This window comes from Sus scrofa, chromosome 1 (genome assembly GCF_000003025.6).
Source record: "Sus scrofa isolate TJ Tabasco breed Duroc chromosome 1, Sscrofa11.1, whole genome shotgun sequence".
NCBI classification, from domain to species: domain Eukaryota; kingdom Metazoa; phylum Chordata; class Mammalia; order Artiodactyla; family Suidae; genus Sus; species Sus scrofa.
Genome location: NC_010443.5, coordinates 265,658,218 through 265,677,827, shown reverse-complemented (window position 1 = coordinate 265,677,827; position 19,610 = coordinate 265,658,218). Strand labels below are relative to the sequence as shown.

At 47.5% G+C, this 19,610-nt stretch overlaps 1 protein-coding gene across 3 annotated transcripts in view; it reads left to right on the top strand.

Annotated features, from left to right (window-relative positions):
• GOLGA1 (golgin A1) overlaps positions 1–19,610 on the top strand; it is a 50,733-nt gene that overhangs the window by 28,080 nt on the left and 3,043 nt on the right. For all 3 annotated transcript variants that reach the window (XM_005654558.3, XM_013986679.2, XM_013986672.2), the window contains exons 12-21: positions 1,097–1,192; positions 4,778–4,873; positions 5,776–5,925; positions 6,452–6,547; positions 12,520–12,609; positions 13,728–13,830; positions 13,960–14,096; positions 14,569–14,712; positions 18,427–18,486; positions 19,071–19,241. In XM_005654558.3, the coding sequence (XP_005654615.2) occupies positions 1,097–1,192; positions 4,778–4,873; positions 5,776–5,925; positions 6,452–6,547; positions 12,520–12,609; positions 13,728–13,830; positions 13,960–14,096; positions 14,569–14,712; positions 18,427–18,486; positions 19,071–19,241 (1,143 nt within the window). The remainder of the gene's footprint in view (positions 1–1,096; positions 1,193–4,777; positions 4,874–5,775; positions 5,926–6,451; positions 6,548–12,519; positions 12,610–13,727; positions 13,831–13,959; positions 14,097–14,568; positions 14,713–18,426; positions 18,487–19,070; positions 19,242–19,610) is intronic.

Below are 19,610 nucleotides of genomic sequence, written 5' to 3'. Positions count from 1 at the left end.
CTCCTCCTGCGCCCTCTGACACAGCCTTCCGTGTTCACCGCCAAACTGGTCTTTCCCAACCACCGTTCTGACTGCATCGCTCCCTTAAAGATCTTCCCCGGCTACCCAACAGTCTATAGTGAATACTGTGTGGGTTCTAGAGGGTAGATTGATTTCTAGAACAAGGCTACCTAGGTTTGCATTTCATCCCTTCTACTTACTAGTTTGTGACTTTGAGCAAGTAACCTAATCTTTTTGTGTTTTTTTATCCTCTGTGAAATAGGGCTAATAATTGTACCAAACACATAGAATTGTTAGTAGGAAGCGATTAGAATGAGCCTAAGAACGTTGTATGGTCTCAATATATTTTTTCAGCTATCATATTGTAACTATTATTGTGCCATCATCATTATTACAAAGTTCAGTGTGCATAGGACTTACTTGGGGAGTTTGTTTAAAGTATGTATTTCCAGCCCTACCCTCAGAAGTTCTGGTTTCAGTAGGCCTGGAATAAGGCCTCAAGCTTAACAGCCTCCCCATCCACCCAGGAAAGTCTAATACCAGTGTTTATACAGGCCTACTTTGAAAAATATTGTGCACAGAATTAAGTTCAGACATCTTTCTGCAGCATCAAGAGCTTTTCTCATGATCTGGACCTTTGCCTGACTTTCCACTCTTATTTCATGACCTGAACCCGTCATCCCTTTAACTTTGGCAGGGTGGAGCTCCCCAAATGTCCCAGCTGTTTCACACCTCTGATGGTCATCCCCCTGCCTCAGTGCTTCTTCAGGCCCTGGCCACCTGTGAAGAATGAAGCCTCCAACTTTCCTGAGGCAGAGAGAATCTGCTCTATGCTGCTTTTTTATGGGCACTCTTGCACTCCATTATATACTTTTTTTGTTAGGCTTTATCCCAGCTGCAAGGTCAAAAGACTGTCAAGTTTATCTATGTATACTTTATAATATGTGAATTTTACCTCTCTCAACTGTTTTGGCTTTTTAAAAAATGTATTTCTATTCCTGGTGCCTCACACAAATCATAGCATGATGTATATATCAGTAAATATTGATTCAGTGGAGAAATGAATATTTTTTTTCAATCTTCTTTCAACTTACAGAAAACACTTGCTGAGCAGAATTTAGAGGATACTAGACAGCAGCTCTTGGCAGCCAGAAGCAGCCAGGCCAAGGCCATTGCCAACCTGGAGACTCAGGTACTGACCTCACTCCCAGTGATTCCTGTGTCTGGGTGGTACCCTGGTTGGATGATGTGGTTGTGGCTGAGAACTCCCTTGGGTCAGAGGCTTCCCTTCAAAGGGATTCTCTTCTGGAGTTCCCGTCATGGCTCAGGGGAAACGAATCTGATTAGGAACCATGAGGTTGCGGGTTTGATCCCTGGCCTCACTTAGTGGGTTAAGGATCTGGCGTTGCTGCGGCTGTGGTGTAGGCTAGCAGCTGTAGCTCCGATTGGACCCCTAGCCTGGGAATCTCCATATGCCTCGAGTGTGGCCCTAAACAGCCAAAAAACCAAACCAAACCAAAACAAAGGGATTCTCTTCGGGATCCTCCTTGTAGAGAATTCCTTCATTCTTTCGACAGTCCCATCCTGGTTCCACAGGACGTTGTTCTCTGTTTATTCCCTTTTATCCCTATTCCCCTCCCTCTCTTAGGAAACCATTCTAGTGTGGTTAGTAGAGACTCTTTTATTGTTGTGTTACCTTAAAATGGGTGACATTGTTTTGTGTGAATGTGTGTTCATTTAGGTCAATGATACAGATGCACATGTCTTCTTTGTTACTATCAAGTGCTCCAGCTCCTATTTGTTTCCACTTTGTGATCTTACCTTCTCTATAGTTATCTGCTAGATATCCAGATTACCTTCTTCTTTCTGTCGCCACTGCGGTGTACATCCTTGTCCCTGGTGCCGTAAGGAGGATGGCGAGTGCGTATGACTTAATGTGACTCAGAGGACAAGAATGTCCCCAGAAGGGCTGCACCTGGCTCTGTCCTCCCAGCATGCATGAGGGTTCCTGTAGCTGCATCTCTGCATTTTCTAACATGGGCATTTTCCAGCCTTTTACTATTCTTGCTAGTTTCATGACCGTGAAGTGGTAGAGGCCGCAGGGGATCTCTCTGGGGCCTTTTATAAGAACACTAATCCCACTCACGAGGGCTGCACCCTCACCACCTAAGTACCTCCCAGACACCTCACATCCTAATACCATCATGTCAGACATTAGGATTCAACATATGAATTTGAAACATACACAAATATTCAGACCATAGCAAACGCTTAGCTCATTTTTAAAATCTTTCTTCTTTCTTGATAAACATATGTAAAGCAATGTTTTTCTCAAATACAGCTTTGTCCTATTATCATTCAGTTCTATTGATGGATTTTTTTTAAGGGTTGCACCTGCGGCATATGGGAGTTACATATGCTAGTGGTTGAATTGGAGCTACAGCTGCTGACCTATGCCACAGCCACAGCAATAGTGGATCCGATCCATGCCTGTGACCTACACCATAGCTCTAGGCAACGCCGGATCCTTAACCCACTGAGTGGGGCCAGGGATTGAACCCACATCCTCATGGATACTAGTTGGGTTCTTAACCCACTGAGCCACAACAGGAATTCTCCTGAATATTTTTTTAATTGTGGTAAAATATGCATAACACAAAATGTACCATTTCAGCCATTTCTAGGTGTACAGTGGCATTAAGTACATTCACGTTATTGTGCAGCCGTCACCACCATTCATCTCTAGAACTTTTTCATCTTCTGAGACGGAAACTCTGTACCCATTAAAGCAATAACTCCCCATTCTCTCCTCCCCTAGCACCTGGCAACCATCATTGTACTTTCTGTCTTTATGAATTTGATGATTCTAGGTACCGCATCTTAGTGGAATCATATGGTATTTGTCCTTTTGTGTCTCGCTTATTTTACTGAGCATAATGTCTTCAAGGTTCATTCATATTGTAGCATGTTTCAGAATTTTTTAAGGCTGAATAAGCCTTTTTAAGACTTTCGTTCCGTTATGTACATATCACATTTTGTTTGTCCATTCATCAATGGACGTTTGAGTTGTTTCCACCTTGCGGCTATTGCGCATGCTGCTACAGTGAACATAGTATATGTGTGGGCTTACACTTTAATTTCTCTTGGGTACCTTCCAGGAGTAGAGTTGCTGGATCATGTGATAACTCTGTCTATAACTTTTCGAGGATCTGAATCTTGAGCTCTGCTTGCAAACTGAGTCTTGCATAGATATTTTCTGAACCCAGGAGTTTAAAAAGCTAGATTTCAGTCCTGGCTCTACCACTAATAAAATTTGTGATCATAGGCAAGTAACATTACTATTCTCCTCTGTGGAAGCGCTCACACTGTTCTCATGGGGCTGTTTCAGTTAAATCTTACATGTGAACAGGCCTTCCACGTTGTTACTGTGGCGCAACGGGATCAGTAGCATCTTGGGAACACTGGACACAAGTTTGGTCCCTGGCCTGGCACAATGGGTTAAGGGTCCAGTGTTGTCACAGCTACGACTTAGGTTGCACCTGTGCCTCGGATCCCATCTCTGATCCAGGAACTCCATATGCCACGGGGTGGCCAAAAAGGAAAAGAATCTTACATGTGAACATGTATGAGGAACCATGAGACCCTAAAAATACTATTTTCTCATTTGGTACAAACTTCTCATTGACAAAGCTACACCCTTCCATGTGCTTATGTTTTTTGTCTTTGGGTTTTTTTTTTTTTTTTTTTTTTTTTTTTTTTTTTTTACCTCATAGGATTTTTTTTTAATTCACTGAGTTTTATTATATTTATAGTTGTAACACCATCATCTGAGCTGCCACGATGTCGCTGCTCTGTTTCAGCTTCTTCTCAGATACCTGCAGGATCTGCTCTAGTTCCTTCGCCTGAGGGGGAAACAGAAGCATCCTTATGTTTTAATAATAAAGTTCCTCCAGAGCAGGCTGTACTCAGCAAACATGAGGACTTTATAAGAGAAGTTAGCAAAGTTAGCTTGAGTCAGATGAAAAGGCCACGTTGGAGCCCCAAGTTAGCTCTGTGCTGGACACTATGCCATCCTGTCCATGTGCTGGCCTTGTGTCCTAGTGCAGTGCCAGCTGCACAGTCAGACTGGGTCGGTATTTGTGGAATAAATGAAATCCAAGTATGTATCGTGAGCAGCAATCCCACTTCTGGGGATCTATCCTAAGCAGGTAATTCAAACCAGATAAACAATTTTTGTTCGAAGATGTCAACTACTGCATTATTTGATGTGCAAAATGGAAAACAGCCTAAGTGCCAGCAGTTAAGGAAATTGCGTAACATCCTTTGAGGCAGTAATCTGAGGTCTGAAGACTACATGGAAACACAGAAGGAAGTTTGAACAAGGAGGAAAAATACAACATTTTGCTGGAATTTTATACAAAATTTTTAAAAAAGAGTGAACAATCATAACAATAGCCTATATGAAAATGTAATAGAATGATGGTGTTTTGTAATTGTAGACTTATGGGCATCTTTTTTTTTTTCCTAATTAAAATGTTTTCATTGGAGTTCTCTTGTGGTGCAGCAGGTTAAGGATCTGGTGTTGCTGCTGCAGCAGCTTGTCTTGCTGCTGTGGCACAGGTTCAGTCCATATGCCACCAGGTGTAGCCTAAATAAATAAAAATAAATTTTTTTCTTTAATGTACCTGTTTTATGATTTAAGTAGATTTGATTTTAAAAAGCTTTTGTTACTACTCAGCTTCTTTTGAACAAAAGGATGCTTCTGTTTCCCCCTCAGGTGAAGGAACTAGAGCAGAGCCTGCAGGTATCTGAGAAGAAGCTGAAACAGAGCAGCGACATCGTGGCAGCTCAGGCAGCTCAGATTCAGGAGCTTGTGAGTGGTTATTGTGGCTGCTGTGTTCTAGGCCCTTGATGCCTTCCTTTATGCTTTTGCAAGTGCCCCAAGCTCACCCCCTACTTCTGGAATGGTATCTGGACCTGACCTCAGGTGCAGTTGTGAGCCGCTGAGCAGCTGCGGGTAGGGGGAGTGGGGACCTGCTGCAGGGTTGAGTTACCCAGAGAGGTAGTGACTGGCCAGTTCCCACCTGAGAGCGGGCCGCAGGGCCCAGCCTAGTTCTGGGACTGTTAGAGGTGGTATCTCCATGGCAGTCAAACCCCACCCTGCAGCAAGGGCCGTGGAGAACAGCTTCAGGCTCTAGAGAGAGGATGGCAAGGGCTTGGCCGGTAGTCACAGCCTCAGGTCAGGTGTTGAGCTAGAAACTAGAGTCATGAAAACAGCATTTGTTGCCCGTTTGCTGAGTTTTGGGCCGTCTGTGAAGTATTCTCCATGTGCTTTTGTGTAGTCCTTGCAGCAGACCTAAGAGCTCCGTACTGTTGTCCTCATTCTCTAGAGGAAGCAGGCTCAGAAAGGCGACCGGGTCATAGCCCACGGTCTCCCACCGGGTAAATGGCAGAACCCTCATCCTCCCTACATCAAAGCCCTTGCTCTTCATCACTGTATTGTGAGCATCCCCAGGGAAGAGCCTCAGCAGTAGAGGGCAGCGCTGAGTAGAGTGCAGGAGGCCTGTACCTTAGGACTGGCCGGTGCCTGGAGCTGTCCCCTCAGCACGAAGACCAGTCCCAGCTCCTGAGCAGGCCAGGGGACCTCAGTGGCACCCAGGCTGGAGAAGGTCAGGAAGGAGAGTTATTTCTCTTGGACACTCATCTTTGGGTCACTGAGGGACGGAAAAGTCCCCCATTGTCACCATGAATAACTGTCCTCTGGTAACCCCTCAGGCCGCCACAAACAAGGAGAGCAGCCGGGCCCAGCAGCAGGCGCTGGCTCTGGAGCAGCAGCGCACAGAGCGCATCCTCGCGCTGGAGGCCCAGCTCGCCGCCCTGGAGAGAGCGCAGGCGGCCGACCAGACAGCGTCTGAGCAGGAAGTGGTGAGTGAGGAGAGGAGAGGAGAGGCCGGGCGGGAGCACCACACTCATGGGTAGCGAAGCCGGCGAGTCATCTGACAGGAAGAAGACCAGCCCTCCTTGGAACGAGGGAACCGCTTGTTGGAGCAGTTCTCATCTTTCTTTCAGCAGGACGCTTGCTTGAGACTGGTTGTAAAAAGGCTGCTTTTTTACAGACACGTGGGTTTTCCTTTTCCTTGCGCTGCACATGGATTTCCTGGTGCTTCCTCACCAGTCAGTCCCATCAGCTTCTTCCCACTCTCTTTCTAAAATGCATACTCTTCATCCCTAATGGCTCCCCCCTTTCCCTGGCACCCTCCTTGTTCCGCCCGCTTTGGAATCAGGTGCCCTTAGTACTTCCTGTGAAGAGTGTCAGGTGACGCTCCCTTTCTGACCCCACCCCTGCAGTGACAAAAAAGGAGGGCAGGCATTTTTTAAGGTTCCATGTCAAAGCGATAGGACTGTGCCCAGGAAACATATTTATTGTGTATATGCTCTCCTCAATTTGCAGAGACAGCTGGAGCAAGAAAATGCAGCCCTTCAAGAAAGTAAGCATGAATTTGAATGTTCTTTACAACATCACCAACTTGAACTAAAGAAGCTGAAGGTATTTATCTAATTGAATGTTTCACAAAAGCGTCATGTATTTCATGTGTGTCTTTGTAGAGTTCTGTGCTTAGAACTCTACAGGAATATAAGTAGGATTTGTTCGAGGTTTTGCTAGGCATTTGCTGGGAATTGTCACCTCATTAAGTCCTGTCCGTGATCAAGAACGTAGGGAGGGTTGTGCTCATTTTGCAATTAATGTCATTGAGGTTCCAAGTGTAAGTAACTTGTCCAGGTTCTGCAGTTAGAGATGGTGCTGATTTCACCCCACCATAGAGGCCCAGCCCTTCTTCCTCTCTGTCATTGTCAGCAGCTGCCTGAAAGTAATGCTCTCAAGGCACCACTGTCGCTGATTTGTCGTGAGACCAATAAAGCAAGGCCTTAAAGTATCATAAGGACCTGATTTATTTGTTTACATCAAGGAGCAGGTACAGAAATGAAGAAACAACCTGCTGGTGTTCCTTCGTGCATTCCTTCAGCAAACCCCTGAGTACCTGTAGGCACCACTGCAGGTGCGAGGATGCGGCAAAGAGCAAAAGAAACAAAATTTCCCCCTGTGGAGCTCGTAACTAGAGACAGTGAACTAGTGATAAATAGGCATAAATACTGTGAAGATGATAAAGCAGGGTGAGGGACAGAGAGGAGGAAGGAGAGGTCTGTTTTAAAGACGGAGGTGAGGGAGGGTATCAGTGCTGTTTGCACAAAAGGTCTGAATCAATGAGAAGGGGACAGTAATGCGCGTGTTTGGGGAAGGAATATTCCAGACAGAAATAGAAAGGCTCTGACACAGAAAAAAGATGGGTTCAGAGAACAACACCAAGGCTGGATTTAGTGGCCTGGGCGAGCGCGGTGGATGATGGAGGTAGTCAGGGGAGCAACTGGAAGTTTTAAGCAGAGAAGTGATGTGAGAAGTTTTGTTTTAAAAGGATTATTCTGGATTATTCTGGCTTTGTGTGGAGAGTGTGCTATAAAGGAGGCAAGTACAGAAGCAGGAAGACCTTTTAGGAGGCTCAGATATTAATGTGTTTAAGGATATAGAAGATGAAATTGAAAATTTCAACAGAGATTTAAAAGTTATAATAAAAGACAGTAGTTTTGAAAAGGAATCAAATTGGAATTTCAAAAGGGAAAAATATAGTAACTAAAAGTTAAAATGTAATAGATTACAAAGGAACATGAGGCAACTTTTGGGATATTTTTAGTGTGTTTATTTTGGTGATGGTTTCACTAAAATTCATCAATTGCATACTTTAAATATGTATAGTGTAGTATTCATTAGTTATTCTTCAGTAAAGCTATTTTTAAAAACAATGAATGAGGGAGTTCCCTTTGTAGCTCAATGGTAACAAACCTGACTATCATCCATGAGGACACAGGATCGATCCCCGGCCTTGCTTAGTGGGTTAAGGATCTGGTGTGGCTGTGGCTGTGGCGTAGGCCAGCAGCTACAGCTCTGATTTGACCCCTAGCCTGGAACTTCCTTATGCCACAGGTGCGGCCCTCAAAAGCAAATAAATAAATAAAAATAAAAAGTAAAAACAATGAATGAGCTTAACACAAGATTAGAACTAAAGAGAGAAGTAGTGAAATGGGAGAAAGAGCAGAATGAAATGCAGAGAAGAAATGATAAAAGACATCCAGGGTTGGTATTCCCCCTGTGGTACAGTGGATTAAGGATCTGGCATCGTCTCTGATGAAGCACTAGTTTGATTCCCAGCCTGGCGCAGTGGGTTAAGAATCTGCTGTTACTGCAGCCATGGTGTAGGTCACAGCTGCAGCTCAGATTTGATCCCTTACCTGGGAACGTCCATGTGCCATGGGTTTGGCTGAAAAAGAAAAAAAAATAGGGTACTGTGAGATGTTTATTATATGTCAAAGGAGGTCCAGAAAAAACAATCATTGAAGAGCTGATGGCTGAAAATTTTTCAGACTGATCAAAGCTATCAAGTCATAGATATAGTTGTAAGAATCCTTACACATCCAATCAGGATAAGTTTTAAAATCCATAATCTCCCCCACCCCCCCCAAAGTCATTGTAGTATCACTAAAGAAAACCTATAAAACACAAAGAATTAACTACCAAAAGACTTACACCAAAGGAAGTACTAAAAAAGCGTCTTTCAAATAAAGGAGAATTCTAGAATGGAATCATGGAAGATGTAAAGAGGCAAGAATGAATGAAGAGCAGTGATTACTGCAAGTGTGTACACAAGAAGAAACAGAGAATTTGACCCATGGCATGTTATTCATGGTCCAAACAGGAGAAAGGAACTACTCCAGTTATTTAAATGTCAATTTGTATTTTAATGTAAAGGTTTTTTTTGTTTGTTTCGTGGCTGCATGTGCAGCATGCGGAAGTTCCCAGGCCAGGGATCAAACCCACACCACAGCAGTGACCAGAGCCGCTGTGGTGACAATGCCAGATCCTTCACACACTGCTGCACAAGAGAGCTCTTCTAATGCGAAGGTTTTAATCCAGCACTGAAACAGTTAAATGGAGGTAGCAACTGCAGGACACAGCTTCCAATCCTAAGACCAGGGGAACAAAGTGGAAAAGTTGAAATTATTAAATTTAGGAATTAAGAGGAGCCCCATGCTCCTCTGTACAGCTGGGTGGGTGTGTGTGTGTGTGTGTGTGTGTGTGTGTGTTGGGGGATAGGGCAGTGAAGGAATTTAGCTGCAAGTGTCAGAAAAACTGCAAAGTGGAGCAGCTGCTGCTTCAGAAAGGAGTTGCTGCTGCCAGGGCCAAGCATCACTGCTCATAGAAACTGAAAGCTGATAGAAAGGAGCAGGTCTTTTACTTGTCCTCCTGCCTTCCAGTCTTCCTGGAGCGCCCCCTATAGGCAGAGATGAGTATTATGTAAATATGGAGCCAGCTGGATGAGAAGTATGAATTGCAGGGTACGGGATCATAGGTGCAGGATCACAAAACAGAGCAGGAAAGGGTAGGTGTGGGCCGAGGCAGTAACTTAAGAACCAGCACACATTGGCTGTTTGGAAGTGTGGTTAATTTTCAAATGTTTGGGGGAATTTTCTTGATACCTTGGAATTCTAGTTTAATACCATTAGGGTCAGATAATACTGTGAATGATTTCAGTTCTTTGACATTTATTTAGACTTGGTTTATGACACAACCTATAATCTATCTTGGTAAATATTTCAGTGCACTTGAAAACAGTGTATATTCTGCTGCTGTCAGGGAGAGCATTCTATAAATGCTAAGTAGATCAAGTTGGTTGGTAGTATTTGTTCAACTCTTCTGTAGGTTCTTCTCTCTCTCTTTTTTTTTTTTGTTCTTGTGCCATCATTTACTGAGGTGTGTGCTAAATCTTTAGCTATGATCAGGGATTTGTCTCTCCTTTTAGTTCTATCAGTCTTTGCTTCAGGCATTTTGAAGCACTATTTTTAGGTGCACACATTTTTTTTTTTTTGTATTGTTCATCTCCATATTTTTCAAAACAGCTCTCTGGGGAAATGGTCCAGGTCCTTCTGGCTCCTACAGGGAACCTAAGCTGTGGTATCAGCCTCAAATCCTGCATCATGTGTGATTCCGGCAGTAGCACAGACTTAAGAACCACCTAGACTCAGTTCTGGGTGCCACCCTAGCCCCTCACTAGCTGATTCTTGAGGGAATCCAGTTTCCCTGTTTTAATCTGAAGGTGATAACCCTTGACCTCAGGAGGACTAAGGATCAAGCATGACCATGGATGAAAAGTACCAAGAGCAGTTCCTGGCATGGAGGTATTTTGGACCTCTGCTCCCTGCCCCGACATGCTTTCCTGTCTTCTCACTCACAGTTGGCCTTCTCTCCTCTTTTTTTTTTTTTTTTTGGTCTTTTTAGGGCCAAACCCCCAGCATGTGGAGTTTCCCACGCTAGGAGTCAAATCAGAGCTGCAGCTGCTGGCCTATGCCACAGCCACAGCACGCAGGATGCAAGCCGTGTCTGTGGGCTATACCACAGCTCACAGCAACGCCGGGTCCTTAACCCACTGAGCAAGGCCAAGGATCGAATCTGTGTCCTCATGGATACTAGTCAGATTCATTTCCGCTGAGCCATGACGGGAACTCCATTTTTTTTTTTCTTTTTTTTTTTTGCCTCCTGTCCTCCCTCTTAAGACATCAGCAGTCATAGCGTCTCTTCTGAACTTCCACAGAAAAGGCTCCTGTGGAGGCCTGGCATTCCTTTCACCCGTCCCACCTGGGCTTGCAGGGCCGGGCTTTCATAGCTCCACTTAGCCTCTTGCTTTTCCTGTATCAGCAGAGCTTCCGCTGATAAAGGGTATTGTCTGGGGCGGTTCAGGGTCCTACTGTCAGCCTCTTAAGCTTAGGCACCAACTTTCCTTGTCTACTAGAGGTGAACTCATGGCAGGTCAATTCTGACAACTCCTCAGCAGGAGCCAGCATGGCACTGGCCGGGCAATGTCTCCATCCATTAACCCACTTGCGTAAGTTGGAAAGGAGGAGTTGAGTAGCCCACAGAACCAGAAAGACTTGTCCAACTAGCACCTGGGGCCTTGGGTCTCCTCTCAGCCTGCATCATGCTGTTTCTTGCCCTGTCAGTCAGCCAGCTCTTGTCCTTGCTTTTGTCCATGATGTAGCCTGCATCCTGCAGGTTGGGAGGGCATGGCCACAGCAGCTGTGACCTGGTGCCATCCCAACTGAGTAACCCCAGGGGAGAGAGGACATCTCTCTGTATACAAAGTAGGTTTTTGATATAAAAAGGGATTTGAGTGGTTCCTGTCATGGCTCAGGGGTTAACGAATCCTACTAGGAACCATGAGGGTGCGGGTTCAGTCCCTGGCCTCGCTCAGTGGGTTAAGGATCTGGCGTTGCCGTGAGCTGTGGTGTAGGCCGCAGACAGCTTGGATCCCATGTTGCTGTGGCCCTGGCGTAGGCTGGCGACCACAGCTCCGATTCGACCCCTAGCCTGGAACCTCCATATGCCGTGGAAGTGGCCCTATAAAAGGCAAAAAGACAAAAATAATAATAAATAAAATAAAAAGGGATTCGAGTGGTTCATCTGGGGTGACAGAGCCACTGTTTGGACAGATTGCCTTCATCAAGGGCATGAGGTGCTGTGATTGGCGAGGCCCGAATCACATGCTTATCCTTGTAGCCACAAAATGAGGGCATGATCAGCCCTAATCAGAACCATGTGGAATTGAAGGGTGGGAGTGGGGAGGAGCAATGATGATGCTCTTATCCTCCCAAAAGGGGTGATTCTGGGTAGACAGAAATAGCAGGCATCCCTGACCCGTATGCAGGCACCTGAGACGTCGTATTACCTGGGGGTTGACCAGCAAGCCCAGCATCAGTCTCAGGGAAGAGGACTGATGGGTTTGTCAGGAAGTAGTCCCCGGGCTCTTAGGAAGGCCAGCGGGCAGCTCTGCTTGTGGTAGCAAATACCGGACAGTAGAGTGTAGCAGCCAAAGACTCGGCTCTGAGCTCAGGCAGACACTGCCTTAAAACCCGGCCTGCCACATACTAGCTCTAGGACCTCAGGCAGGTTACTGACCTCTCAGAGCCTGTTTTCTCCCCCATTATGTGGATGATTTTGATGAACATTTGCCCTATTGAAATTCAGTAATCGCTTATCATTTCTGTAACCAGATTGGTCCATTCTCCTACTCCATTCACATGGGCCTGAGTCTGTTCCGTGTGGATTTCATTAGACCAGCTGTTTAATGCTCATCCTCTAGCCTTTGGCCTGAATACTGGCTGGTGCGCTCATGCGATGACCGACCCTCGGTGCCGTTTCCAGAGAGGTTGGTGGGTTGTCCACCAGGTCAGTCCTCCAGGGGATACAGAGGCAGTGCAGCAAGGCGGCAGCCTGGGAACCTCGGGAGGCAGGAAGAATGTTTGTCTGGCCCTGCAAGACAGTACTCCCTCCATGGGCTTCATGTGAAGTGTGCAGCTAAAAAATGTGCACTGAGTTTTTGGACTCTTATCTCTTACCTGTTTTCTGGATTGTAGGAAGAATGGAGCCAAAGAGAAATTGTGAGTGTGGCCATGGCGCAAGCCCTGGAGGAGGTGCGGAAACAAAGGGAAGAGTTCCAGCAACAGGTGGGCCCCGGGGGATGCCCTCACCTCAGTCCCAGGCAGGGCCAGCCTACCTCCCCATCTGTCCAGGGCAGGGCGTGGACACAGGGCTCAGGAAGGTGGAAGAAAAATGTTAGAAAGAAGCCCCCACCCCATAGGATAGCCTTTAAAAACTTTGATGGTCAGTTGTGATGTTATCAACATTACCAAGGGAAAGTCCATACCTGGTTACCTACGGGGCTCTAATTCTTTGAGGTGGGCCACCACTGCCTGCAGGTCCCAGAGACGGTTGAGCTCTCAGAAGGAAGGAGAGAAGGATAGGATGAAGTTCTTGTGATTCAGAGGGTTAAGGACCTGCTGTAGTCTCCATGAGGATGCAAGTTCAATCCCTAGCCTCCCTCAGTGGGTTAAGGACCTGACATTGCTGCAAGCTGTAGTGTAGGCTGCAGTTGTGGCTTGGATCCATTGTTGCCGTGCCTGTGGTGTAGACCTCAGCTGCAGCTCTGATTCGACCCCTGGCCCAGGAATTTCCATATGCCACAGGTGTGGCCGTAAAAAGAAGAACCAAAAAAAGATCTGGTGTTGTCACTGCAGCAGCTCAGGTGGCTGCTGTGGTGCAGGTTCGATCCCTGGCCCAGGAACTTCCACATGCCATGTGGCAAAAAAATAAATTAAAAAAAAAAAAAAAAAGAAGGCTTTCTTTGAAGAGAGACTCAGCGTCAAGCCCCAGATTGAAGTAGCTGGCACGAGGCCTTTGGTAATTCCTTAACAGAGCTGTCTGAGTTGCCTCTGAAAAGACCCTAGGATAATCACACCTTCTAGAATATGATGATGAAGTCATGTATATCAGTGCTGGGCATGTCCCAGGCATTCAGGACATGGAACATACGGTTGTGACAGCTTGTAGGGAGGTTGGGCAAAAGGGCCAGGTCTGTGGTAGGTCCACTGCAGGCCAGAGGGACAGTGAGGACTCTTGCCCCCATTCAGGGCCCCTCCCAAGGAGAATTGATTTGTGCCTATTTATAGGAGCAGAGGTTAGCTTGGGGCCTGTTCTAGGCTGTTGCCTTCAGGGAGGGACCCCGGGTAGTGGAAGATGGGATTTCTGCCCCCAACCTTGTCTCTTGTTGGTTTTCCTCTCCAAGGCTGCTGACCTGACAGCCATCATAGGTGAGAAGGAACAGAGTCTGCAGGAAAAAACAGAAGTGATTCTCCAGAAAGAGCAGGAGATTCTCCAACTGAAGAAAGGTGAGGAGCCTGTCCCGGGTTGAGTCTTCTCACCTGTTCTTGCCCGGTACCCTGCCCGGAGGTGGCCCAGTCACGAAGCATCGTGGAGTCACAGGCCCCCGGCGCTCACCTCCCCTCTGCCTGGCCTAGGTCACGACGCTGCCCTGCTGCAGACGCACCAGCTGCAGAGCGAGCTGGAGGCCCTGCGGGGCCTGAGGGCCGCAGAGCCGGAGGCTGCCGCCGAGAGGGAGGACCTGCTGAGGCTGCCGGGCCAGGAGCCGGGCCAGGTACTCTTAGTCAGTGAGCCTCACGTGAGTCCCACCTGAGCCGCGGCCGGGTGAGGTGGCAGCGAGTGTGCTGCAGCAGGACACGGCGACAGGGCGCTTGCTGCACTTTGCTGGTGGGAGGAGGCAGTGGGCAGACATGGGGGCACCTGGCAGCCACCTCCCTGCACGTTAGCTTCCTCTCTTCAGTGCGGGGCTCTTCACTGACGAGGGACGTGAGTGTCGAGGAGGCCATCTGATGTGGCGACACCTGTCAGTGTTCAGGGGTTAGCGCCCTTCCTTCCAAGCAGACTCATGGCATGGAAAGTTAATGTCCCCTGGCCGGCACTGAACGGGGTCTCCGTGGTTTAAGTCTGGCTCCTGGCTAGTTGCCTGGTGAAGCATGTTAGTCGTCACCTTTGGAACTCGTCCGATCCCTTTCTCCAGGGATCTGTGGCTTAGCTTGACCATCGCCTGTGTTGCTGCTACCCTGTAGGTGACCTTGAGGGCCGGGCAGGACTCTGAGTACCAGCTTCCGGCTGCAGAGGGAATACCAAATGGTGAGATGGGGGCCATGGATCTAGGGCAGCTACAGAAGGAAAAACAGGACTTGGAGCAGCAACTTCTAGAGAAAAACAAGGTAAGGATGCTCTCTCCTCCTCAGCTGTTTATGTCTCTTTCCCTGTCCTTGTGCCTCAAGCCATCTAGTCCCTGCTTAGAGTTGCGCTGACACCCCTGAGCACCTCTCAGGGGAGGTGTTGTTACCTTTTTCATTGAAAGGGCTTCTTCCTGAGCCTCCTCTTCTCCTGCACGGCCTTTCATGCTCCCCCAGTCTTCTTCCCAGCCCCCGACCCGAGGTGGTGTCCAGAGTATTAGAGCTGGAGCAGTAGCAGTCCTGGTGTCCCCAGCCCCCTCTGCCGTCACCAGCTGGGTCCTATGACCAGTAACCTTACCTAAGCACTTTTTTCTACGGCTGTGAAATGAGAGCAGTGATACTTGCCTTTAAGTGGTTTGGGTTTTTCTTTTTTTGGAGGGTGGTGAGAGTATGAAATAAAAACTGTTTGTTAGCTTCCTGTAATTTTCTGGTATTTGATAGAGGCTTAATAAATGTCACGGTCCCACTCAGCCCACCTGGCCTCTGTACCCGTAAATGCTGGCTCTCATTTGAGCCTGATTTTTTATTTATGTATGTATTTTTTAATTTATTTATGTATTCATTTATTTATTGTCTTTTTGTCCTTTTTAGGGCCGCACCCGTGGCATACAGAGGTTCCCAGGCTAGGGGTCTAATCAGAGCTGTTGCTGCCAGCCTATGCCACAGCCACAGCAACGCCAGATCCGAGCCTCGTCTGTGACCTACACCACAGCTCACGGGAACACCAGATCCTTAACCCACTGAGCAAGGCCAGGGATTGAAAGCACAACCTCATGGTTCCTAGTTGGATTCGTTTCCGCTGCGCCATGATGGGAACTCCTGAACCTGATTTTTAAAAAGTGTCCTTTGAAGTTAAACGTGCTGGCCAGTTAGTGCTCTGGCCTGAAATTCCGCCCCCATATTGTGTGACTGGTCTTTAAACAAAGGGAAAATGCCTTCATTCTCTTTCTCCCGCTCCCACCCTCCCCGTATTGCTGCCCCCCAACACTTAATCTCTCTTAGAAAATCTCTTAGAAAATATAGAAAAGTGCCCACTGTGTGCCTCTGGGTGCAGCCCTTTGACAGCTCCTCCAGATCGCACTCCCATCCTGGCGATCTCACCCATCCTGTGTGCTGCTGGCTTCACATCCAAACAGCAAGTCCAGGTGGCTCCTGTGAACTCTGGACTCCTGTATCTACCTTGTTTCTCTCTGTCAGTGTCTGCGAGGCACCTGAAACTTAAAAACATCCAAAACCGGACTTCAGGTTGAGCACAGGGGCCCTCTGGCATCTGCTGCCATCTTTCCTTTCTAGCAAATGGCACAAACCTTGGGATCATCCCTGGCCCCTCGTTTCTTTCACAGCAACCCAAATCATTAGGGAATCCTTTTGGCTCTCCCTTCAAACTATGCCCAGAATGAGCTGCTCCTCAGCCCTGCCGCTGCTGCCAGCCGAGTCCAGGTTGCTATTCTGTCATCCCTAGAGGATGGGTTGGGCTTCTAATGGCTTTCCCTGTCGCGGGCCTGTCAGCTCTCTGATGACTTACCAGCCCCATAAAAGCCAGAATCCTCGCAGGGGCCCGCAGAGCCTGGGTGGTCTAGCCCCTCACTTCCCTTTCTGCCACACCCTCTCCTCTCCCCAGGGTTCCCTCTCAGCCATGGTGGCCTTGTCTTTCTGTGAGTATCAAGCACCCTCTGCCTCAGGGCCTTTGCACTTGCTACGCCTTCTGTCTGGAAGCTCCTTCTCCCATTACCCTCACTTCCTCTATGGTGTCATTTTGTCAGCGAGCCTCCCCTGCTACCCCACCAGCCCTCACGACCAGAACTCCCTATTCCCTCACCGGCTCTTTTTCTCCATGCCTCGTAGTGCTCTCTGATATACTGTGTATTTGCTTATTGACACTTTTCCCTCCTGAAGGCAGACATTTTTTCTTTCTTTTTTTTTCCTGTTGTTTCCTTAGCCTCCAGGCCAGTGTCTGGCATATAGAAGAGATTCAGTATTTGTTGAATAAATTAATGAATGAGTCAAAAACCTAGAAAATCAGGTAACATAAAATAAAATAGCAAATATTCTTTTGGGAGAATGCCCAGCCTATGGTCAACCAAAGAATACGAATTGAAACAAAATATTATCATTTTGTAAATGGGGCATTGAGGCAGTGTAATGTGCTTGACAGGAGCCAGGCGCTTTCACGGTCCTCTGACCCAGTCATATCATTCCTCTAGAGAGACCATGGATATACTGCTCTTGGGAATATGAATCTTATTACAGTTTTGTTTAAAAATGGAAACTCAGCTACACAATAAGACATGGAGCATCCCCTAGAGTTGCTGTGACATTAGAAGTTATAATTAGGAAAACTGTATAAAGCTGTGGAAATTCTGATAAATTAAAAATACTATTCAAGGAGTTCCTGTCATGGCTCAGCAGAAACAAATTTGACTAGTATCCATGAGGATGCAGGTTCAATCCCTGGCCTCGCTCAGTGGGTTAAGGATCCGGCATTGCCGTGAGCTGTGATGTAGGTTTCAGACGCGGCTCAGATCCCTTGTTGGATTCGACCCCTAGCCTGGGAACCTTTATATGCCACGGGTGCAGCCCTAAAAAAAAAAAAAAAAAAACTATTCAAAATTCTAGTACTCAATGCAAGAATGCTGACATTGACTAAAAGTCCACAGGAAAATCTCATTCTCATATGTTATCATTGTGAGATTTTGGAGAAATTTTTATTTAAAATTTTTTTCCTGTATTGTTGATTATACATTTAAATTTTTTCTTGGGAAAACACAGTTCAGCCTTTCTGGTGGTTAATGAAATGTGTGATAAATTATATTTAAATCCCATAATGCTAATTAAACTCACTAAAAATAAAATAAATAAAAGATACAAACCCCAGGAGTTCCCACTGTGACACAGTGGGTTAATACCTGGCTTGTCTCTGTGGAGGCCCCAGTTCAATCCCTGGCCTGGCACAGTGGGTTAAAGATCCAGCTTGCCTCAGCTGTGGCATATGTCACAGCTGCATCTTGGATTTGATCCCTGGCCTGGGGACTTCCATATGCTGCGGGTGCAGATGAAGAAAAGAAAAAAAAAAAAAAAAAGATACAAAACCCAGTGTTGGAGTTCCCTGGTGGTTCATTGGGTTAAGGATCTAACATTGTCTCTGCTGTGCTCTGGTTACTGATGTGGTACAGGTTCAGTCCCTGGCCTGGCCAGCAACTTCTGCATGCCTCAGCTGCAGCAAAAAAAAAAAAAAAAAAAAAAAAAAAAAATGCAGAAAACAAACCCAAATCCCCCAGTGTTGGTGCATTGGCAGAAAAACCATGATCTTTTTATACTGTTCAAAATAAGCATGGCATATCATTAGGGTATATCAGGAGCTCAGGTATCCCACTTGGGGATGGTAGCACATAAATTAATTCTGAAGGGCAGAATGTACTGTACAGACGTATTTCTAGCTGTGCTGCTTACAGAGGCGAGCACTGGAAGCAGTCAGGAAGACCCAGCCCATGGGGAGGCCACTGGCCCATGGCCCTTGTGAGGCCTGGAAGCACTGTGTGTGCACAGTAGCAGGTGTGGCAGCACAAGCCTCTCAGGAGACGAGGCAGGAGTATGGCGACCCAAGGGCTTGTCTGTCTGTTCTGTGGTCCTTTGTACCTTAAAGATGGTGAAACATACTTTTAATGAGTGGCTTTTGGTGGGGGCGGGGCTTTGTCTCAGACCATAAAGCAGATGCAGCAGAGGATGCTGGAACTCAAAAAGACTCTACAGAAGGAACTGGTGAGTGTCCCCCCTCCTCCTTCCCCATGCCCCTGCCCTCCCAGCCCTGTGGCCCTCCTGAGGTCCCTCTCTGCCTGATGATGCTCCTTTTCCCCCGGTCAATTGCAAGAGGTCTCTGGGAAGTCAGGTGTTGGCTTATGGGACAGTGGCCATGCCAGCTTGAAGGTGCTTGCTTCTGGAAAGCGGCTCTATGACCTTGGGCATGAGCCCACTTTCTCTGAACCTGTGTGTTGTCTGAGAGCTCAGTGCGGTGACATATGTGCTGCATGTGAGTGGCAGGGGCCAGGCCCAGATGGGAGAGCAGCACCTGCCCTGGCCGGGGTGCTCGGTGTCTCAGGAGACAGATCCTGACACAGACAAAGGAAATGTCTGAACTGCCCAGATACCTCTCTGCCTCCTCCGAGCATCCAGCCGACATCTTTGGGTGCTGGGGCTTACTTCCCAGGTGGGGCCCTTTTCGCCCTCTCTGTGCAGGGAGCGGCGGAGAACGGCAGGGTATCACAGCCAGGCCCAGTCAGTCTCCTGTGTGACTTTCAGACCTGCCTTAATGGGTTCAATGTAGCATCTTTCCATTGGTTTTTCAGAAAATCAGACCTGATAACGAGCTTTTTGACGTGCGGGAGAAGCCCGGGCCCGAGATGCCAAACATGGCCCCTTGTGTCACGAATAACGCTGACCTGACTGATGCCCGTGAGATCAACTTCGAGTACCTCAAACATGTGGTTTTAAAATTCATGTCCTGTCGCGAATCTGAGGTAAAGGGCTTTTGAGTTGCCCTTTGGGTACCGAGTTTCGCCCCAAGGCCTAGTCCATTTGTCTGAGCCCTGCATGGCGTCCCTCCAAGTCCACGTCTTCCCCCCTCTCCCACATTCCACTCTGAGCACCAGTGTGGCTACTTAGTCATTTCTCCAGCTGGCTGACCTACAGATGGAGCAGCAAGCAGGGGGGCACCAAGTAGGCACCTGGCTCCTGGGAGGAGACGTGGGTTGGATGTGGAGGCCAGAGTCCAGGGAACTGAATCCGCCGCCGAGTCCTGCCTCCTGCGGAAGAGCAGGGTAGCTGCTGTGGACATCCTGGTGACCTCGCCAGTCCCCGAAGTAAAAGGCGGGGAAGAAAAAGAACCA